This window comes from Bemisia tabaci, chromosome 2 (genome assembly GCF_918797505.1).
Source record: "Bemisia tabaci chromosome 2, PGI_BMITA_v3".
Taxonomy (NCBI): domain Eukaryota; kingdom Metazoa; phylum Arthropoda; class Insecta; order Hemiptera; family Aleyrodidae; genus Bemisia; species Bemisia tabaci.
In genome coordinates, this window is record NC_092794.1 from 79,067,390 (window position 1) to 79,091,253 (window position 23,864).

The following is a 23,864-nucleotide window of genomic DNA, read 5'->3' on the forward strand; positions in this document are numbered from 1 at the left end:
TGATTTCTTAATCCCTGTACTTCCCTCGGCCACATATTTAGGCCTCCTATATACTAGAAAAATGAATTGGCTTCCACATATTAATTCTATTAAACTTAAAATTTCTTGTAAATTAAACATCTTGTCATATCTACATGGTTGTTCTTGGGGTATTAACCAGGACGTTTCTCGAAAACTTTTCATGAGTATGATTCGCCCGATTCTTGATTTCGGCCTCCCAATATACTGTAGAAATTTTAATCTTATCGAAAGAACTAATATACTCCAAAATTCTTGCCTACGTAAAACTTTAAGTGTTCTTAGATCAACCCCTACCAATAATCTAAACGCTGAGTCAGCTATTCCCCCTATCCTTAATAGATTTAACTTCCTAACAGATAAACTTCTAATCAGAGCAATGAGCATGAAGCACAGCCCCATTATAAGGAATATAAAGATGCTCGAGAGATCAATTATGAATAGTAACTATTGGGTTAATAAACAACACCCACTTTTTCTTAACAGATGGATTCTGAGAAATCCTTTACTTCCCAAAATCTTAAAAAGCGATTTGCCGTGCTCGCTTATGAGAGATCCTGTTTTCCAATTTTTCCAACCTAATACCATCTTCTTAGACATTCCTAAAAAAAAACTATCTGATCACATTTCAATCCAAATGAACTTTAACGAATTAATGAGATTAAAATTTAGGAACTTTACCCAGTATTATACTGATGGTGCCAAGACGGCTGAATACACCACGTCAGCCTTTCTCTCTAATGAATTCTATAAAGTCTATTCTCTATCGGAATATAATTCTATATTTGAAGCCGAAACGTGGGCTATTCTCCAAGCTGTTGAACACAGTATTAGCCTTAATCTTTCCAATGTTGCAATTTGTACAGACTCTCATAGCGTATTAGTTAACCTGATTAATCAACAACCGGACCTCCACCCCCTCATTGAAGAAACTAAAGAAATCTTGTTTAGATACCGAGAAAGGAATATTTGGCTGATCTGGATCCCTAGTCACTCAGGAATATTAGGTAACGAAAGAGTAGATCAATTGACTAAATCTATTCATTTAGCTCAGCCAATTGATAATAAAATCTTTTTTAAACAATTGTTCCCCCTTATCTCCCAACAAAACTTTAACGATTGGAACTCTAATTGGATAGCTTGTACGTGGAAAGGCCAAAGACTAAAATCTCTTCTCCCTACTCTCTCTCGTAAACCTTGGTTTTATAGACTTGACTGGAAACGCTCCCTTATCACGAATCTAATTAGACTTAGAATTGGTCATGGCCTGTACCCCACTCACTTGTTTAGAATTAACTTAACAACCTCTAATTTGTGTGAATGTGGTTCCATTGGAAACCTAGAACATATCCTTTTCCAATGTGATAAACTTAAAAATAGAAATACCCTTCTTTCTGAACTTATAAATAAATTTGAAATCTTCCCACCCTATTCAACCCTATATCTTCTTTCGGTCGGCGACCTCAATACCCTTAAATCCATAGCCCTTTTTCTAGATAAAAATGATATCCACCTCTAATCTACCAAATCTTCATTCTTACACTAATAATTTCCCTATATTTTTTTTTCACTCCCACCAACCGTCTTACCCTCTGTTTTATTCAATCTACCTTTTGTCCAAACAAATCATTCTCTCTAACACATTCAATCCCTACCGTATGTTCACTTTGTTTGTTTTCCATTACCCAGTCTCTGGTCATAGGAAGTCGCTCTGCCGGGTATCAGAGCGTGAAAATGGTGAAGGGTTCTCACCCTCTCTCTACTCAACTCCTCTTTTTTATCAATCCCTCACCTTTTTCCATGTTTTTAGTTTTTTCTTTTTCACACCTCTAAAGTCGGTAACTAGTCACCTGTAACCTTCTCTCTACACTATCACACTAGTCTAAAGTTGGCTGCAGGTGCTTAGACACAAAGCCATAAAACAACAGAAAAAAAAAAAAAAAAAAAAACCTCCCGTATTCATGAAGCAAAGCTGTTTTGGGCTCGTCATAAAATTAAAACAATTTTTCAGCCGAAAAATTGAGTCGGCTGTTTTGACACGAAAACGATGCCCAATCGCAAAAACATTTTGTGCCAGAATGCTCCTACCCTAGGGTACTTAAAATATGGGTTCAGATGATTTTTTGAAGTGGGGCCAAAATCGGCTCTTATGGATACCCCTCCTTTCCCAAAAACCCATGAAGGAGGACCTCACTACAACCTCCAGCTTGAATTTTTGATGTGCATTCGAAGTTCATAATAAGTCACATAAGGCGCAACGTGCGACAAAACAACAGCTTGTCTTTCTTTAATCTCAACATTGCGCAGATTTAAAATAATTATAATTATACCGTACTGCCTAAATACCTTTAAAATAGGGCTTAACTTTGTAGGTAACATATGTAATCAAGCGAGCGCATGGCAGCAGAAGTGGTAAAGTGCTGGAGTCTGGATTGTTTTGTTGTATGGATTTGTTGAGGTTTATTAAAGCATAAGTGATAATTGTATCAAACATAGATCGAACGGAATAAAATCTGACAAGCAGTTGTCTCAAGGGGGGGGGGGGGGAGAGCTGAAAATCATAAATCTTCTTTGAACACTACAGGGACCTGAAAAATGACTTTAAAGTGTCCATTTTCTTTCTTCTTTGGTGCTGTGTCACCAGGATGGTACCTAAGTATGTTCATACATGGTAAGGTTCTTGGGAGACGGCTTCTAGACTTTTAAGACAGGGGCCGAATTTTGTCGGTCCTTCCACCGTACTTAAATATTCTCAGGACGGGTCTCAACTGCACTTGAGTCCGGCTTAGCGCTTCTGATTGCCCGGTGGTGCGGTTCGAACTCATCGATGGATGTTGCACTCCATGTCAAAGGCGTGGCGTGACTATATCCGATAGATGTTCGGTAGGAGTGTCAATCACCTAAGGGGGGGGGGGGGGTCCGGGAGGGCTTACCCCCCCCTCCTTCAAAGGGGGCGCGGGGGGCCTCCTTCGTAAAATTTTTACAAATTGAAGCCGCAAGAACACGATTTTCATCCTTTCTGGCGAAAATTGTGCCAATAAATTGACGTTTTCTTTATGTTTTTTTTTTTTTTTTTCACTTATCGTTTTCCTGTAATTTATTTACTTTAGTGAATTTTAATTTCCTCAAAATTTATAGTTGTAATTTTGGTGAGAGAGTTCTCTCATCTCGACGGTGCTCATCTCCTGCAGGAAACTTAAAAACGCGCCGACACAGACAACAGCCGAGCGCTTCTCTAATACGAACGTATTAGAGCTCGTATTAGAGCTTTCCCCCTTGTTTTTTTCTCATTTTTTGTTTTATTTTTGAAATTTTATTACAGCTTTTTTATTTTTTCAATGAATATTTGATTTATTTTTTTATTATACGAATAAAAAAAATTGTTGAAAAAGTTTTTATTATTATTAAAATTTTAAAAGGCATTTATTAATTATTCATTGTTCTTCAAAAGGGTAACCACATTTAAAATTTTAGATGCGAGAGAAGGGCCGCTCCAGCACCTCGTCCACGGAGCAACAAACCATAATTCCAGCTTCTTGAAAGGGGAGAAGATCACGTTGAACTGCACGACATGCACCTGCGAGAAAAAGTGGGAGACTGGGGAAAGGGGAACTGGGAGATGCATGCGGCCCGCGCGCTGCCCGCAGGCGAAGAGGGGAAGCGGAGGACGAATTGTCAGAGGGGAAATTCGGCGGTTCGCAGGGACCTGCGGACCACTGGTAAAGGAAACAGCTGGACTGATGAGCAGCTCTTGTCTCTCCCTGTTCCCTTATCTCTCTGCTATGTTCACTTCGCGAGCGCGGTCCGCACTCGTCTCCGAATCCAATGCTCCCGCTCCGCTCTGCCCCCCGCGCCGATGCCTCTCGCTCGATTCTCGTCTACCCCTCTTCATCATTGCGCCCAGGTCCTCTCTCCTCACCCAACGCATATCGTGGGTAACGCGGGACGGGCAGCTCGCCCCGCCCGTTCCCCTCTCGCTCTCATCCAGGTTCGGTGGCCGGTGCGGACCCCGCATTTCAGGATTTTCTCTCTCCGCCGCGTCGCATGTCGCTGTCGGAAGAAAAGCGCCCGATAATTATTTGCGGTCTACTTTTCTGTATTGTTTCCCACATTCTTAGCCATAATTTATTCATTGTTTCAAAATATTTTAGGGCGTTCGGCGAACACTGCGAACCTATGGACGCCACGCCACTGTCCATGTGAAAGAGCCGACAAACTTCGGCCAGGAAGTTTAATTTTGTAAAAAATAAGGACACATAGAGATATGCTTATTCTCCTCTCTCTCTCTCTCTCTCTCTCTCCCCCCCCCTCTCTCTCCCCCCCCCCTCTCTCTCTCCCTCCCTCCCTCCCTCCCTCCCTCCCTCCCCCCTCTCTCTCTCTCCCCCCCCCTCTCTCTCTCTCTAAGCAGCATTTTGGTTTATCATTGATACGCTTGGGCATTTTTTTAGGAGAACCAAAACCACCCTCGAAACTTGCTCTAAAGAAACGCCCCAAAAAATGATAAGAAAGCTTCATAAAAAAGTCACTGATAATCATTTGTTGGACTGCTTCTCGTACACTATCCGAAATGTTCTTACATAATAATTATAGTCGCTAATATCCGCTAATCTGCGAAAACTATCCATTTGAATGATAGGAGGTCGCGCCTACTGGGAGCCTATCTTGCTTTTTTGTCATCAATAAAATTGTGCATCACAAATCCAAAAAAAATAAGGGGGTGCATCCCTAAATTTCGGTAATTTTGCAACTGATGGCTGATTTTAACTAATTTCTTGATGTTTTGACGAGACATTAACCTCCTGTTAGTCTCTGAAGCTAATTTGATTGGTGTAATACACTGTGTGATAAAGTTTAAGGTGTATGTTTTGTGCATTGTATATTTCACATGACCCGTTTCTTGCAAAATGTCTTCAACACACCCAGAACTACAAATTAAAAATCGATAAAAAAATCGGTTGCGGGTTGAGAATGAAGAAATACAGGAAATTTTTTTGAGAGGCACTAGTCCTTCTCAGAGGTTCTTTAAAGGATCAGAACCTGCATGAAAAATAAATATCCCCCTGTTTTAATATTTTTTCAATAAAAATGTCACAAACTTCAATCCAAACTCAAAAGAGCAGAGTGAAATAATAAAAAATAATAAAAAATGGATTACCATTTTTTTTTCTTCTTCACTGCACATTCCATATTTTATATGTTGTGGTAAGTACCTATAATAATCTTCAAGGGTGACTCGATAAAAAGAAGCTGGAGTACATAGATTTCTGTTTCTTATTTATTTGATGTATTGTTCTATTTCATGAAATATGCATATTTGTTGAATAACTGAAAGAGTAGGGAATAAAAATGAAAACGTCTATGACTGGCTTGAAGAAAAGAGAAGAAAAATGAACATCGTACGTCTATGACTGGCTTGAGGAAAAGAGAAGAAAAATGAACATCATCAGAATGTTTCGTATGTGTCAGTACCTATGCAATGGCGAGAAACCAATTAACATGAACAAAAAACGAAAGAAGAGAATGAGAGAAATATAGCGACCTTTGAGGTGAGGGGACTGTGAGGCTGCCTTTTCTTCTAACATTCTTGCTTAGGTAAGCCGTTTACGGTCCCATCGCCGATGGGAACGTGAAGAATAAGCTATCAAGGATCCAATTTTCAATAGTCATGAATAAATGGGTCAAAATCGTATTAAAACGAGTTATTTGTCTGAAATATGTTCAAAAATTTAATCTACAATGAAAAATAAGTATAAACAGGGTAGTTTGCTCTGTTCTAAGGGCGGGAGAGCTCTGTAATCAAAGAAAACAAGACGCGTGATGTGCAATGATCAATAAACCCCTGCTATAAACTTGATCTACCATGCGGCGCTCTCACAATGGAGCATTTTTGCCTTGTACTTGTTTTTATGTATTATTTATAAAAAGTAAGACTTATAATATTAAACAAAAGCATTTAGGCAGAACAGTATGTTTTTAATTATTTTAGAACTGCGCATTGTTGAGATTAAACAAAGACAAGCTGTTGCCCTGCACGTCCCGGGGCAGGGAGCGCAGCGAGCGGATCTGCTTCAGAACGGCCAGTTCCCCGTGGCATGACGGTTTTTCCCGTTTCGCCACTAAAATATCGATCCCACAGAAAAATTCATTACCCAATTTCGTTCCTAATAAAATTTCCCATCGTCCTGCTGTCAAATAATTACGCTAATATTAACTGTTCAGAAGTTATTCAAAATTCAAACTTTGGCGGCCCCCTCTGCCTCCCAGGGGACTCAGATTTTTCCGGTCCATGTCTAAATCGAATGTCTATAGGGTAGAGATGAATACCTGAAAATTTCATGTTTCTTCCAGAAATGCACGATTCTTATGCTTATCAGCCCCACTATTTGGGATGTGAGGTTTTTGATATGAGCAGGAAATTTGAATTAATGCATGAAAAAATGCTAATATCTTCTGTAGGAGTTACTTTCAATGATATTTGTCGCACAAATCACATTCCATCTAAATTTTGATGAAAAAACACACATCATTATGCTTAACTTTACATCTTGTCTGGTGGATTACTACAACTAGTGATGCTTTGTTGGCTGAAAACAAAAACGCTGCTTATTGACATTTCGAAATAACAACGTGTTTATTTGTTTACTTGATCAATGAATTTTTAATAAGTAAAGGTGCATTGTTAAACCAAACTGTTTCAAATTGTTCGGAAACGAAATGACCTCATGTCAAACAGTCGGCATGGTCAAATGCCATTTGAATTGTTCAATGTCTTGCATGTTAACACATGAATGCACAACGTTCCTACTAACGCCCACAGATCCTCTCGTAGGTCGATGGCACTGTTAGATTGAGTTTAGTAAACAGAAGAACCAAACCGTATCGAATAAGTTTACTTTAGCAACGCAACTAGACGATTTTTAACTTCAATGAGAAATAGAGCGAGATTTTTGACAATGAGAGACGAGTTCTATGACATACACATGACCATTGCATTCTGATGCATCGAAATGACCTGGCTTGGAATTTTTTCGTAGTATCAAGGCCTTGTACTTTGAGATAGTAGAGACTGCAACTTGCAGTAAATCTCTCCAGTTTGCACTGTTCTTGAGAAAGTCATTCCCCCTGATGAGTGCAATTTGAGGTCGTGACTCCAAAAAATCCAGCTTGAGTAAACATTATTTTATATTGAATAGAGTCATGATGGAAAAATGATACACGATAATAATGATAATAATTTCAGGGAGATGCGCTCAATGCATTATGGTTTTTTCTATCCTTAAATGCTGCGTCAAGTGCTCTACAAGACTCGGAGCTTGGGTTTAAAATCAACTTGATCGATCAAGTCTAATGTTCGCAGATGATATTGAAGTTCACCTCTCATCAAGACCTGCGCTCAAGATACTGCTTGGTGTGATTGAGACATTATCTTCTGATAGCAGAATGGATCGTGGCCTAAAGAGAAGCAGAGTTGTGAATTTACGTTGCTGCAAATGGACATGCAGAAAGATCAAACTTTTTAAGAGGAAAGTTCGACAAATATCTATTTGTAAAAGTAACTATTCTCATTCCAAATTATCCTTGAAAAATACCAAGGATTTCATCAGAATCGCAGACCATACCATAGTGATGCTGCGCAAGGGGTTCAACGAAGTTCAAAAATCGGGTCTACTACTTTTTTACTCAAAAATTTCTAAAAAAAGTATTAATCTTTCGATGCATGTATACGAATTAGATCATGAGCATAAAGTTGTCTGTTAACAATTTTGATGCATTACATTAGGTGCAATGTAAGGGACAGCATGTATTAAATGAGGTTGTTGCATGGGAGAGGGATTTGAGAATAAAACATACGTAGTCATAGAACTTTTCGCTGTAAAAACGATGGTAACATTCAAAGAGTCAAAAATCGAGTCCTAAAGCCCAAAAAAGCCCGTCAAAGTTCCATCAAATTCAAGTTGAAAATAAACGATTTTCATGGGCTGCTGTACAGTTGGTCAAACTACGCGTCACAACACATGGGATTTTCTCCTTGCCATCATTACCCACATCTTGACCGCACGTTTATCTAGTGGAGGGTAGGTTAGGGTAAGTCATGTGATTGAGAGGCGTGGGAGGGAGCCCTGTTTCAAATCGTTTCTGGACTTTCGACGCTTTTTCTCCATGTTCCAATCATCAGAAAATGTTTAAAAAATACCTCAACAATCAGCACACCTCCAACTTGTAGAAACTGAAATAACCCCATTATTGATATAGGACTTACAGCTCATGGAACTGACTTTGTACACCTTGTATTACCTTCATCATGCTTTATAACTTCGAAATTGAGTCAGTGTTATTTTGTTGATAAAGCTCTTTAAAATTTTTTTATTAATTCTAGGGCTGAAGGTCTCTAATGGGTACCTCTCCTTCAGGATATACAATCCAGAAACAGGAGCAGGTATAACAAAGAACAAGTTTCATTTATAAAAATAACTTACTTGTTGTTGCATAGGTTGAAGTCAAGGAGGGAATAGAAGGAATCACTCCAACTGCATCATCTCCGCTTTTGGGGGGAGGTGATGGGAATAAATGGCTTGTTCCTGGGTCTGGAAAATACTGATTGCTGTTTCCAGCAGACTGTGAGGGTGCGTTCAATCCAGAAACTCCGTTGTTCGCGACGTAATGATATTGTTGAGGAGGATACATAGCACTTGGATTATAATGACTAACTGGCTGCTCTACAGACATTATCACGTTGGACTTATTTGAATCAAAAGCTCCAACGTTACAACTAGAAATAGCAGGAGAATCAATTAATGTTAAATTGGGATTACTTTCTCCTTCCATCTGTGACATAGGGTGACTTGCAATATTAGCACTACTAGAAGAGCAATTGAGTTGGTTGTTATATTTTTGATTAAACGAGGGACTCATTAATGTTGAAGAGCTTGTCTCGTTCGAGTTCACCGGAGCAAAGTGATTTGACTGAAAAGTACAATCACTATTACTGGGCCCAGTTCCGACAGTCGTTGAAGCACCCATTGCAGTTGGATGTTGCGATGAAGGCGGCAAATTTTGTGCAAATGTTGGAGCCTGCAGGATGGAGCAAGCAGTTCCAACAATAGAAGCAGATTGACTGAGAGACTTTGATCCTTCCGAAGACACAGAACTCTGGACCCCTCCAGATAATGTTGTCTGGTTTCCATTGTTCAACCTCATTGATCCGATAGCATCAATAGCGTAATTGAGCTTGGATGCATCTACTGCAACCATAGATCCCTAAGCAAGAAAAAATAAATTACCTATTTAAAAAAATGAAAAAAAAAAAAAGCAACAGGAGGAAACAGAGTTTTCCATCCGTGATAAGGTAAACACTTATTATCAGCATCTCAAAGTGGTCCCATGAAGATTAAAATAAGTAAGGAGGGATCCAAAAGATGTTCATACTTTTTTTTTTTCATACAAAAGACCCCGCACACCTCTTATGGGAAGGTGCACCATGACCGAATACTAAATTATTTATGTCATTCGATTCTCCTCAAGATGCTGATCAAAAGTTATAATTGCGCCAACTTTCTACGATGCACCGTTTTTGCAAAAAAACCGCCGAGAAGATTCAATTATTCGGCGATAAAAAGCCAGAAAGATTCCTCATTTCAGTACTCGATTGACAAACGGCTTGGTGTCAACAAGGAAATCATGGGAATTCCCACACCTAGTGGCAGTCTTATCTCAGATTCTGCACGCCGTTTTGCTCGACCATCCAAATCAGATTCTTGAGGAGCATAAGAACAGGAAAGTCGGAACGTCAACTGGACGAGAGCGGGAGGGAGATAGCCCCAGAGTCGGCAGGAACAGATAAGAAGATGGACATGCGCTACGTTTCTTCCTTATTTACATCGGGCCTGTTCTCAAATGCTTTGTTCATTTTTATTCATTGTTGCCGAATAGTTGAATCTTCTCAACAGTTTTTTTTTTTGCGAAAACGGTGCATCGTAGAAATTTGGCGCAATTATAACTTTTGATCAGCATCTTGAGGAGAATCAAATGACATAAATATATTAACATTCGGTCATTGTGCAGCTTTCCATAAGTGCACTGTGTGTCAAAACCCCAATCTAGCTGCTCAAAACCCCCCTTATATCAAGTCAACAAATGGTGTTATTTATGGTCAGAGTGGGTCCACAGGCACCCACTGGTTACGTATCTATCATGGTTATCACAAAAATAAATTTTTTGGTATAAATAAATTTTTTAAAATGATAGGGATTGCAGCCGGTGAACGTCCAGCCTCAATCCCGCCATCAGGAGTGGTGCCACTGTATTGCTTTTTTTTAGAGTACTTCGTGGCGAAAAAGGCGGTCATTTCTGGATGAAACGAGATGCCAAAGGCCAGAGAAAGGAAATATGACCGTTGATTTCTCCAAAATCATTATTTAAGTATTATAATTGCTCATTAAAAACAGTGCCCAAGACCGTTTACTTTTCCTGGCTTTAATAGAGCCGCAAAAGCGCGGAACTACACGGAACACCATGAAACTTATATGAGAGTGTTCAGAAAACTATCTAGATTTGAAATATCTTTAGTTTTACTGCGACCTTCCGCGACCTTGAGAATAAGAGCACATTTTCTTCGGCGATTCCTAGTGTAAAAGCGTGCGGGCGGCGTTATGCGATATCCCCCTATAGGCTGTCACAGGTGAATTGAGACGGAGGCAGCATCTCACCACGCGCGCTCGGACCCCTGATTTGAGTGAGCCTTATCATGAGGCTTTTCACCGGAAGAGATAAGTCGGTGTGGTGGCCCAGTTGATTGCATCCTTACTTATTACCTGCATGATCCGGGTTCAAATCCCGACCACGGTCAATTTTTTAAAATTTTATTTTCTTTCATTACGATTTTCCCATTATCTATACTGTCATGGAGGGGGGAGGGGGGTCCTCGTAAATACAAAGTTGCATCGTACTTTTAACAAGTTTCTTGTATGATTTGTATTACTAATGAGGAAAGGTTTCGGACCATGGTTTATGAAACGTAGGAAAATGAAAAGGAGGGGGGGGGGGGTCGAGGGAAATTTTCCTTTACAGGCAAACATTTTAAAAATATTATCTTTGACTTGTCACTTGGAGTTGCCGAAACGTATCATTTTAATAATATGGAATTCATATTTCTTTGGATGGCCAAATGAGAAATTCGCCATTTTGAACTGGAATTCATAAGCCCAAGACATCCTCCAGGACTTATTTTGGATCGGAAAACACAATTTGACTAATTTTTGGGGTTCATCAGGTCACATAAGGCGCCTAAAATTTAGTTGAAATTTTACGATTTTTACATGAGTTGAACAGGATTTTTAGATGGCCGCCATTTTGAAAATTTTGATGACTGAGTTTTGAAATTTTCGGTGAACCTCCTTCAAGCTTACACTAATGTCTCTGCGAAATTTGGTGGTTATCCGACCAAATTTAGAGACGTGAAGAGGTTTTGAGCAGCTAGATTGGGGTTTTGACACACTGTGAAGTGGTGTGCAGGGTCCTTTTTCATTTTGACTCAAAATGAACTACTGTGATAAAAATCAGCCAATTCTCAGATGTGATGGACAGGTGACAAAGATTCATGCCACGAGGGTGCAGAAAGTTCAAAATACCAACCATAGGCTGCTATCTGACATTTGGCTATGACACATTGGCTGACGTCAGGCTCTAATCTGCCTCACAGCCAAATGTCCTATTTTATGACAAAGTGCCCAATTTCCCAGGAAGATGTGCAATTCGTGCGACTTTCTCTCAGAATTGAAAAAGGTCACCCCTTTTGAAAATTTCTTCACAACTTAAGATTCGCACCCTGTTAGCTGTGATTGTAGGATAGGGAGATTGGACATTTTCTGCACCCCTGCAATGCCTTACTTTCATTCCATGGGTTAACTGGCACGTTGGCATGGAATGACCCTGTTGTTCTCAATTGTTCTCATAAATTCCACGGTTATTATACACTTATTTTGGTTTTAGTCAACTTTTAATTAGAAAACTTGGTGAGTAAAGTTAGAGGCTGTAGTTTTCAGAAAATTACTCCACTGGTAATGATGACTTACCGGAGGAGATGATTTCAAGAGAGGAGGTTGTGGAACTTTGGAGAGTTTGCGCACAGCCGCCTTGTCAGGTGAGTGTTGTCTTACAGGGATACGATGCAAATATCCGTATCCAATTCCGCAACCCAAACTGTGGACATCACAAATGAGGTGTAAAGAGCGACGCCAAGAATGGCACAATTTGGGCCAGCGGGGATTTTTCTAAAACCAGGCCCAAACGATACCTTATGATACCCTATGTGATGAATGTAATAAAAAATTCATGTATTTAATTTTTTTAATTATTACTGCATGTCAGGCCGTATTGTTTATATAACGTTGTTATAGAATAGACTTTGTAGCATTATCTCAATAAAATATGCAAACTTTCAGAAATTTAAAAAAAAGAAGGAAAAATGTAGAGAAAAAATTTAAAAAAAAAAGATTAAAACAGTCCAAATAAGAATTTAAAGAATTTTTCCGGGATCTAAACTCTACTGGGGACCAACAGTTTCACTTCATTTTTAAAAGTTTCACAGAGGATCTTGATTTGTCCACTAATCCCTCATTTTTGACCACTGTGCGATGTAAATTTGTGAAGCTGAACACAATTTCATGCACTGAGGACCGATTAGAACATTGTTAGCCACGAAAACTGCAGCAGACCGACAATTTTATTTCCATGTTTAAAAATTTGACATGGAATCCTGATTCGTCGACAATTTCTCCCCATTTTGGACCACTTTGCGACCAAAATTTTTGAAACTGAACACAGTTAAATGCTTGGGGGCCCAATAAGAACATTTACAGTCGAAACCCATCAAAGGTGTAACTTTTTCGTCCATTTTCCCCGTCTTTTTGCTACAGAAATGCTGTCCAGAATGATGGCGATTTGGCAACTTTGCCCCCTCATTTCTCAAAAACCGTGCGTATACTCAAGCTAAAATTTTAACCAGAGTTTTGGGGTATCATAAGGTATCGTTTGGGCCCGGTTTCAGAAAAATCCCAGCTGGCCCAAATTGTGCCAAAAAACGGTGTGCCAAAAAATTAGCGACGCTCTAAGAGCGTTAGATGCATATGAAGCATACGAATATCAATTTGACAAGGATTAAACTTGATCTTATGAGAGATAGAAAATTTGAAAAATGTTTCAGGAAGATAACACTTCATTAAACAATTTCAGAGAGAGAGAGGGTGCCAGAAGTTCCACGAAAAAATTGCATGCAATTACCCCAAATTTTTTAATTCAATTCTAAATGTTTAAGGTCTACTGAGAATTTAGGTATTGTTTAAAAAATGCACAGTCACCGGAACTTTGAGAAAAAGCTCCCCAAAGTCAAACGCAATTTGAAACGGGTTTTTTCCCGCGCTTCGGAACTAGGACACTGTTACGTCACATGGTATACATCCAGGTTCGCCCTATGTCAAATACGCGTAAATACAGTCTTTGTGGAAATTCGCGAAAAATTTATTTTTTGGTTGTCTAGACTTGATTACTTTGCGCCGCTAAAAATTTCAGGATGTGGTTCATAATTTTAAAACAATTTGAAAGGCTCTCCATCATGATTTCTTCGTGAAAAAGGGAGTTGAAATAGAGCTTTTCGTGTATCTTCTGCCGCCGCCGGAAGCCGTGCGGTCAGTCCGATTCGGGTGCACCCGGACTGCTTCCGCAGTGTTCATGCTTCTTAGCCAATCAGAGCTCAAGTTGGACTCACTCAGAAACAAGAGACCCTTTTACTTTCGGGGACTCAACAATTCCTTATGAACAATTACACTAGGCAACAAAAATTTGGGTTGAATTTGCCAATCGAACGGGACCTGTTTCTTTCTACTCAGGGGGGTCGACTGAAGACTAAAATGAAGGCCTAAAAAATTCCCTAGCTCTGGTTTTCCAAATCTTTAGGGTTTTTTGCATTTTTAAGGGTAAATTTTGAGTATTTAAGGGGATTATTCAAATAATTTATGGCCAGTTTCAATAAATGTTTCCAATTGACTTTAAACTCGGTTAGCCTTATTCAGATGGGTCTACTGAAGACAAAAATGGGCGCAAAAAAACAGAAAGCGTATTTTTTTAATTTTCAGGATTTTATTTTAGTCAAAAAAGTATGTATTTTTAGTCTTTTATGGGGTTTTAGCGGACTCAGAGCCCTTGATTCATGATTCAACTTTGAAATGACTTTTAAAACGGCTAGAGACTCTGTATGTTCTCGTTGTACCGGTCTATTCAAGCCAAACATGGGTGTATGGAACAAATATTTTACCCCCTCTGTTTGAAAGAGCCGTATGCAAAAACGACATTTTTCACCCCCCCCCCCCCCCACTAAAACTTATTCAAACTTCGTCTATCAGTTACTTATACTGGAGCACTTCTTTTCCCAAATTTTCAGACCCCCAAAAAATTTTGAGGGGGCGCTGGGGGGGGGGGTGGAAGTCAAAACCTGTGAAACTCAATATCTTTCAAACGAAACAAGATATTGAGGCCCGCTTTGGACGAAAAATCGTCTAAAATTGCATACTTTAAGATTCTGAGGGTCAAAATCCCAAAACTACATTTTTAACTTAACTTACGTGCTTTTTTTCAGTTTTTGAGGAAAAGCAATTTCTTTTAAACACACTAAACTGAAAGAGCACAATTTTGTATTTGAACCAAAACCAATTTTTTAGATTGCTCGTCTTTTTCCGCATCCAACGAGTGGTCGTATAAGCTGGGGAACCGAACGGTTCCGGAGTTATGATTGATTGAAGTTTCCGCTCAAGGCGCGCCGACCGATTTTCGCGCGCAAAAAAGTCGGATTTAACTGTTATTAAAATCAGATTGAATGTTCAAATTGAGCAAAATGCATTATTAGGGACTCTTGAGGATCACTGAGTTCGGAAATTACAGAAACTTCCGAAAAATTTTTCGTCCAAACCGGGCTTCAATATCTTGTTTCGTTCGAAAGATATCGAGGTTCACAGGTTTAGACTTCTACCCCCCCCCCCCCTAGCGTCCCCCCCAAAATTTTTTGGGGGTCTGAAAATGTGGGAAAAGAAGCGCTTCAGTGTTAGTAACTGATAGACGAAGTTTGAATAAGTTTTAGTGGGGGGGGGGGCGCGAAAAATGTCGTTTTTGCATACGGCTCTTTGGAGGATTTTTTGAATAAAAAAGACTTGATTTTTGTGGGTCTTGAGGCGATCAAAGGTGTGATTAGGCTAATAATTTAAGACGGTTTTTTGACGGCTTTTCTCCCCTTCTTCCTTCATAAAGTGGGTCTTTTAAAAGGAAAATCACCCGTATAAAAAGTATTTTGCTTCGCTTCTTTAAAATATTGAGGATTTGCTTGAGGAAAGCTGCGCATTTTTGAGCATTTGAATAAACAAGCTACTACTCTGAACTAATTGCTGCGATTAAATTAAATTAAAAACTAACAGACAAATTAGAAGCTCTAAACTCGATTTTAACCTTTGGACGAATGTTTTTAAGTTGAAAATATACCAAAAAAGTATTATACCTTTATATACACTTCATTTTTACTTTCTCGCTCCCCTAGGGTAGAGAGGAAGTATTGTCATCCTCTAAGAAAAAAAAAAAAGTTGAGATTTCATCATTTCTAGACGTTTTAAGGTCCCAGGAGTCAAAATAACCATACTTGAAAAATGTGTGTCCGTCCGTCAGCTGTCCCCCAAATCTGTGTACAGCGAATTCTCAGAATCTATCTGTTCGATTTCATTCAAAATTGGCACAGAACACCATTTCTATGGTCTCCTTATGCACGTCAAACGATTTAGGGGTACGCTAAAATTTGGGGGGGCTAGGGTCAAATTGGGTTAAAGGTCCATTTTCAGCAAAATCACACGGAAAGCTCATTTTGAGGGACTGTAAATTTTGAAAAATGCCTTTAATTCTTTAACAGCGGGCATCAAGCATATCACCTGAGTCATTAATTTAAGTTCCTACAAGATCTTTAGACTAAACTCAAAATTCAAGGGATTACGAGCCCCAAATGTAGGGCACTTTGCTCCGTGACATCACAAACAGCTCATTTTCAATGACTGTAAATTTTAGAAAAAATGCCTTTAATTCTTCGAAAGTTAGCATAAGAGCACCACCTGGTTCATTAATTTAAGTTGCTGTGAGGTCTTTGGACTAAACTAAAAATTGAAGGGTTACGCGTCATATAGCGAGGAGAGCACTTCGGTCACACGGAGAGCTCATGGACGGTAGATTTTGAAAAAATGCCTTTAATTCTTTGAAAGTTGGCTCAAAAGCACCACCTGAGTCATTAATTTAAGTACCTATAGGAGCTTTGGACTAATCTCATAATTGCAGAGGGGCCGATAGGAAACGCTCAATTCTCCGATAGATGAGTCGAAACGTTTCAGGATATTAGCAGCAAACGCTTTGAGTCAGGTGAAACCTAGGAATTCAAATGCATTATATAATGCATCATATACTATCTTCAAAATTACTCCGTAGGTATACACCAAGCTAAATTAGACAACTAATTAGGTACTTACATTACATACTTTGCGAATCATCGAAGCTAACGGAAGAACTGACACTTAGATCTTTATAAGAAACTAATTTGTTTGTTGTTAATGAATTTAGAATTCCAGCAGATTCCATCTTTCGCGGTTCCTTTTTACGAGGTACTGAACAAGAATATAATATAATAAAACAGCACAGACATGGTTGATTCAATGATATGCGCGTTATAAATTGGTTATAACCCGTTTAGGTATGTTGACGTTTGTTCTTGTTGTTGTGTAAAGACACAGTGATACGAACAGCAAGGAGGTGGCGCTATCCATTGTTTTCGTTTCGAATTACGGGGATACGCGCTAAGGAAGTGGCGCTCTTGGCGGGCGGGTGGTGAACCATTACCAGCAAGTAGATTCGGCCGCCAAATTTAAAATTTGGGCGATGCTAAGCGAAAACCGTTAAGTTTTAAGACTATTTAAACATCGAATAGTCACTCTACCCATTAAAGTAGATTTTTGATGGCTTTTGCCCGTGCTTAAGGAAAGATTATAATATATAATCGTATCTGGAGTATGATGCCAATAAATCTAATGGATCCTAATGAATCGTAGAAAAGCTAAGATTTTTACGGATCGCCGTCTTTTTTCATGTTTTCTTTGAATAAATAAAAAAAAAAAAAAAAAAAAAAAAAAAAAAAAAAAAAAAAAACACCACAGTTCAAATCCAGCCAATCGAGAAGAAAGTGTCGAGATAGTGTTTAATCTCATTCTTTCAACTTATTCTTTTTTATCTAATGTGTCATTCATGGAAATACATGTATAATAAATAAATAAATGAGTAGAATAAATTGAGTACATGAATCACGGACCTCATTTCCTTCTTCAGTCTGGCTGGATTTGAACTATGTTTTTTTTTTCTTTTTGTTTTTTTTTTATTGTTCAAAGAAAACATGAAAAAACGAAGTGTATGAAAAGGTATAATACTTTTTTGGTATATTTTCAACTTAAAAACACTCATCCAAAGGTTCAAATCGAGTTTAGAGCTTCTAATTTGTCTGTTAGTTTTTAATTTAATTTCGTTGCAGCAATTAGTTCAGAGTAGTAGCTTGTTTATTCAAATGCTCAAAAATGCGCAGCTTTCCTCAAGCAAATCCTCAATATTTCAAAGAAGCGAAGCAAAATACTTTTCAGACGGGTGATTTTCCTTTTAAAAGACCCACTTAATGAAGGAAGAAGGGGAGAAAAGCCGTCAAAAAACCGTCTTAAATTATAAGCCTAATCACAGCTCTGATCGCCTCAAGACCCACAAAAATCGAGCCTTTTACACTCAAAAAATCCTCCAAATTTCAAACAGAGGCGGTAAAATATTTGTTCCATACCCATGTTTGGCTTTAATAGACCAGTACAACGAGAACATACAGAGTCTCTAGCCGTTTTAAAAGTCATTTCAAAGTTGAATCATGAATCAAGGGCTCTGAGCCCGCTAAAACCCCATAAAAGACTAAAAATACATACTTTTTTGACTAAAATAAAATCCTGAAAATTAAAAAAATACGCTTTCTGTTTTTTTGCGCCCATTTTTGTCTTCAGTAGACCCATCTGAATAAGGCTAACCGAGTTTAAAGTCAATTGGAAACATTTATTGAAACTGGCCATAAATTATTTGAATAATCCCCTTAAATACTCAAAATTTACCCTTAAAAATGCAAAAAAACCCTAAAGATTTGGAAAGCCAGAGCTAGGGAATTTTTTAGGCCTTCATTTTAGTCTTCAGTCGACCCCCCTGAGTAGAAAGAAACAGGTCCCGTTCGATTAGCAAATTCAACCCAAAATTTTGTTGCGTAGTGTTATAAGAGAGCAACAGTCACCACTCTCATTTCGGGTGTTGACCTCCCTACATGGTGGATGATGAGCTCCGAGCGATGTCATGAGCCAAACAAGTTCCCCAAACGGCTCTTTTGCTAAACGAAAGTGCCAACACGTTCTTAACCATCAACCATGTAAGTAGGTCAACAAAAGAATGATGAGGTCCCAAAAGTAAAAGCTTCTACCGTTGCCAAGATACTAGTGGAGGGTGATTTCATGCCCTTTCACCCAAATCCAATTGCCCACGGGAATTTTCACCCAAAGTTTTTTTACCCATAGACACTAAGCCCAAGTAATTTCACCCGTGAGATGTTTAATCCTATGGTATATTGATACAATTTACTTGACTAGAAGTTACTGAGGTAGACATACGCCTCTTCGTTTCCATGACTACAATCATTTTTTTTTCATTTAGTCCAAAATTCATAGAGTGATATTAAGTAGGTTATTTTATTTGCGCTTTTAATACAACAAAATTACCCAGTGTCAGTTTTCTTTTTCTTTGTTTTATACTATCCTTAAATTTATCAGTGTTGTGCATCTTTCTTCATTTTTTTCTTCCTTTCAAAATGGCAGAATTAATTAATAGCAATAGAAACAAGAAGATACTATCCTTTGAAGGTTATCTATATCACAAACATTCCTCAAATTCTAATCGAACACGAACGTACTGGGTGTGTAACAAAAAACCGGAGTGTTCCGTCAGAGCTGTAACCATCAATGAGCCTTTGCAAGTGATGAAGGTAGGAAAACACGATCATCCCCCTAACCAAGATGAAGTTGTAGCAAAGAGGATTTACGCCGAGTTGAAGGTAGAAGCAGCAGTTCATCCGGAAGCAAAACCTAGCCTGTTGATCAGGGAGAAATTAGGTGAGGTTGACTCACTTGTCCTTCCTCTACTACCAGAGAGAGAGACCATGAAAAGAACTTTAAACAAGAAGAGGATCGCCAACTTTCCTACGAATCCCACCGACATCACAGCCTTAAGAGGAATCCCTCCGCAATTTAGAAGCACAAAAAACCGTGACAATTTCAACATTTTCGACTCATTTGATGCAGAAGACGAAGAAGACAGTTCAGACAAAGAAGAAATTTATCAGAATCCTAATAGAATAATTGTGTTCGGAACCACACAAAATCTGTCTTTGTTGAGCCGGTCAATGATTATTTTCTTGGACGGGACTTTTAAAACTTGCCCGCACATTTTCACGCAAATTTTCACAATCCATGGAACGGTCCATGGTGCAGTGTTTCCTCTCGTGTATGCATTGCTGCCAAATAAAACAACAGAGTCTTACCGAGCAGTTCTGAGAGCAGTCGCGGATAAATGTGTTGAATTGGGTTTCGCAGCTCCTTGTCCACGATCTATTATGTCTGACTTCGAATTGGCAATCATCAACTCCGTCAAACAAGTTTACCCACAATCCACCATCTTACTTTGTTTTTTCCATCTATCACAAAGTGTATGGAGACATTTGCAGAGTATTGGGTTACAAGTCGCCTACAATGACCCGGAAAATAGGGAAGTCAAAAATGGGTTTTCTCAATTGTTGGCGCTGGCGTTTGTTCCTGCAGAAGATGTTTCGCGAGTGTTCAATATGTTGAAGCCAACATTACCACAGAGCATGGAAGAATTGGCAAAATATTTTGACAGAATTTACGTCAATGGATCAAGAGAGCGCGTTCGGCGCCAATACAGGGTGCAACCTCCGAGGTACAGTCCAGTTCTGTGGAACCATTATCAATCAGTTTTTCATCACAGAGCTGGATTACTTGAGAGCAATAGGCCACAACATTGCCTAATCATCGTGAGTCACCTAAATTGCCTAATAATTCAAATAATCTAATAAATACGGATTTTCATTCATGGGTGAAATTTGGATGAAAATTGTGCCATCCTATAAAGTCCTATCTAATAGTAAACTAATTCGCGGGCTATTTTTAAACTTTTACTTTGCTGCAATTGGTCCGAGTTCCCAGGATCTGGTAAGTTGCAAGAATCAGAATCAGCATTGGTGCGCTCTCTTGCGGCTAACGCCGGAACCCTAGTTTTCTCTTTCACTTTTCCCCTCCAGGAGCGCTGTAGTTTCTTTCCGGTTGTCTGATTCGCCTTGAACTTCTCAGATCCTAGCGACTCCGGGAGCCATTTTGTCTGTTATTGTCCGATTCATTCGAGTGCAAAGTCCCAAGTCCGGTGCGTGTGCACCTAGCTTTTTGCGTGACCAGGCCTCGGCCTGGCCACTTTTCTCTCTCACCTCTGTTTGTCGGCCGACCGAAAGTTTTTGGTGCCAAGTTTTATCATCACCTTTCTTCAACATCTGAGCATCTCCTGTAACCTGGAAGCCTGGGACCTGTGCTAGCCGCATCTTGCTAAAACCGCAGTTTCCGAACCCCATTTTGGGTAAGTTTGACTTGTGAATCTTGACCTTATCTTGAGCTTTTAGGCTTTCTAGCCTCGTGGCGATTCTGCCCAAGTCATACCTAAATCAAGTGACCTACCAAAGTCTATGATCTCTTTGAACCTCAAATTAAGGATATCATTTTCAGTTCTTTCCCAGCACAAGAATGTTGGTTTTTCTAGCAAATCTAACTTGTTCATTTTGGCCTGGAGAACGCATGAAGGCTCTCCGATCTGATCACCTGTCGCAGAGACCTAGTTTCTGGTGCTGGTTACCGAACTTCTCGGCAACCTCAGAAACTGGTTCTTTCTCCTGTTACATAGACTTTAGACCTAGTTGTCACTCTCACTCAGAGAAAGAGATGTTTCCATGTTTTCTCTCGGCCAAACTGTCAAGCTCCTATTTTTGAGATGCGCTGCGAGCATTATCCAGGTGTGCTAAGCACTATGTTTTCTGATGTTCTATGTTTACTTGATCTCTATTTGACAGATGAGACTGTATGAGCCCTGAGTGCTCCTTGTTTTATTATGGCTGTGTATTTTTCTCATTTGCAGGATTATTCTGTTATTTCTAGTCTTACCTCTGAGCCTTTCCTGGGCTAGTTCAATACATGCTGGCCTAAAGCAAGCCGCAACCTTGTTCAGTAGAATTTCAGTACTTAGATTTTCTGAGCCTGCAGATTTAGTTATTCTGAAGCCCCTAAGGCAGAGCTGTTTCCCCAGTATTGTTTTTAGCTTTATTTTTCCTGATAATTGATCATGCACATGGACCTAACTTAGCCTTAGGCCTGCGTCCGTCTGACCAGGCAGTTCGTACTTTGTACTCAGTGCCTTCCATGATCACATAAAGCATGTTTTTCCTAATTGTTATTCTGTTCCAAATCATTGTGTCAAACCCCCATAAGTTTCCTCCGAGCCTTCTGCTCTATCTGCATTTTGAGTTTACCGAGGTCTCATTCCTGTTTCTTGGTACTAAATAAATCTGATCTTTCAACAGGGTTTTACCTATAGGATCCAATGTGGATTTAGACTGCTATCCTGTGTGATATCCTGCTATCATGTGCTGATTTAGATTGCTGATTTAGATCGTTGATTTTCGTACATCCTGTTTGTCTGAACAAAACCCTTGGACCGGTTTCACCATCAGTATCATCTTTAGTCTCACCACCAGCTGAGTTTATTCATTGTTCTGTCCAACTTTTGTCAGTTTGTAGTCGAAGTTTGTGTCCTTCTGACACCTTCTAGTCCTATCGGACCCCAGCCGATTGTTTAGACCGAACTCACTCTGAGTAGTCTAAGTAGGATCTGAATCAGCCCAAATTTCTGTGATAATTTATTCAATGCTCAAAGTTCTGTGATTGCGTGATATATGTTTCTGTGATAGCTATCAAGGCCACCGAGCCCTTTCTCAATAAAGTTTGTTTGTATTAAAGTTTGTCGTTGATCTTTGCAATACCTAAATTTATTTCTGTAGTATATTTTCTTTGGGTCCGTTGCCTCTATCTCAGCTCTATTCACGCTTCCCACCATCTTGTTTTTTTTGAGAGATATGCATCGGCTCAAAATGCTGGGTGAAAATTCTTTGGGAAAAATTTTCTCGGTGAATTTGGATGAAGGGGCAATGGGGAAACTGGCTTTGGATCTTTTGACTTTTGGGGGAAAAGGTTTGGGTGAAAGGGCTCCAAACCGTGGAGGGTCTCTTGTCTCTGGGTTCACTTGGCGCCAGTGACGCCGGTGACCAACAATCACAACAACACCATGACATAACCTCAGTGACTTGTTGTTATCACTTCTTAATCTCAACTACGCGTATTTATGTGAAAAGGAACTATGCGCAAGTGGAAAGATGGGGTGTACTCCGGGAGGCTGGATAAGAAACAATGTAAAAGTGGATATAGTTCCTGTTGAGGAAATGGAAAAGCAGGATTTTCAATTTAATCAAAAGGAACTGAGCGCTAACTCGTGAGCCGTGGGCATGTGACAAGAGCCTTGTGGACAGGGCTCATGAGTTAAAGAGTCCTGCCACCCATCTACCCGTCATGACTCCTCGTAGTTGGGTCATTCCACGTCACCTGTGCCAGGCTCGGAACCGGACCCCCTCCGATTTGGCTGAAAATTGGTATACGAGGTCTTTACATCATTATAAGAAACTAATTTGAAGGGTTTTCCCATCTGACGCCCCGTTCGCGAGATATCGACCCCCAAAGATGGGGTGAATTTTAGCGATATTCAAAAACGCCCGTTTTAGCGATTCTCATTTTCTCGACTTCCCTCTCTTTGACTCTCCATAGCGAGACTCTGTATCAATCCATCATACTTTGAAAGAGTGTTTCTAGACCAGTTTTTCATGTACATTCTGAATATGCCATCGAAATTTAGCTAAAAATTATTCTAATGGCCGTAATTTAGGGTTTTTTAAAATTTACGATTTTTTCGCCATTCAATGTTCAAACTGAATTCTCCAAAAAACTGTTTCTCAGATTTTCGATTTTTTTTTTTAACTTCAAGCTTAGGATATATACTTTTGTTTGATATACTTTTTTCAATGGAACTCGCACGGTTAAGGGCCTAAAAAAATTCAAATATGCCAAAAAAGGTCAAAAATGGTAAAAAAGACGAGTTTTTACATGTTAATCCAAATCTTTCGATAGTAAACTCTTCAATTATCGATATTTTTTCCCTTTTTACCCTCTAATATGTATAAAATCAGACTTGCAACGCTTCCCATACATTCACCGATCGATTAACGGCCTGAGGGAAACCGAAAACCGACCAAAAATCCTCGAAATTTACGCAAAAAGGCGATTTTTCAAATCGTAACCGATGCGTTCCATGGATTGTAACTGCAATTTCCAATTTTCTCCATCCATTTCAACCTTAAGGTATATACTTACGAGTAATAAACACTTACTAACGTGCATCGATGGGGCACGGATCTAAACGGAAATTAAAACCGGCCAGAAATGCTCAAAAATGACGGCGAAAAACGATTTATTACACGGGAACCGATGCATCTCCTGAATAGTCACTGAAATTTTAATTTTTTCTCTTTACTTCAACCTTATGGTGTAATC

At 39.3% G+C, this 23,864-nt stretch overlaps 1 protein-coding gene and 1 long non-coding RNA gene across 4 annotated transcripts in view; one reads left to right on the forward strand and one right to left on the reverse strand.

The window, feature by feature from the left end:
* Positions 1 to 23,864, reverse strand: part of Grasp65 (Golgi reassembly-stacking protein 2) — a 71,433-nt gene that overhangs the window by 9,459 nt on the left and 38,110 nt on the right. For 2 of the 3 annotated variants that reach the window (XM_019049986.2, XM_019049989.2), the window contains exons 5-6: positions 12,090 to 12,216; positions 8,496 to 9,276 (exon numbers count right to left, since the gene is read on the reverse strand). In XM_019049986.2, the coding sequence (XP_018905531.2) occupies positions 8,496 to 9,276; positions 12,090 to 12,216 (908 nt within the window). Of the gene's footprint in view, positions 1 to 6,378; positions 6,517 to 8,495; positions 9,277 to 12,089; positions 12,217 to 23,864 lie in introns of those variants that run through there. The other variant, XM_072296365.1, reaches the window with a different exon arrangement.
* Positions 19,377 to 22,225, forward strand: LOC109039411 (uncharacterized). The gene is made up of 2 exons (XR_002009709.2): positions 19,377 to 20,793; positions 21,788 to 22,225. It is a non-coding gene; the product is annotated as an uncharacterized lncRNA (long non-coding RNA).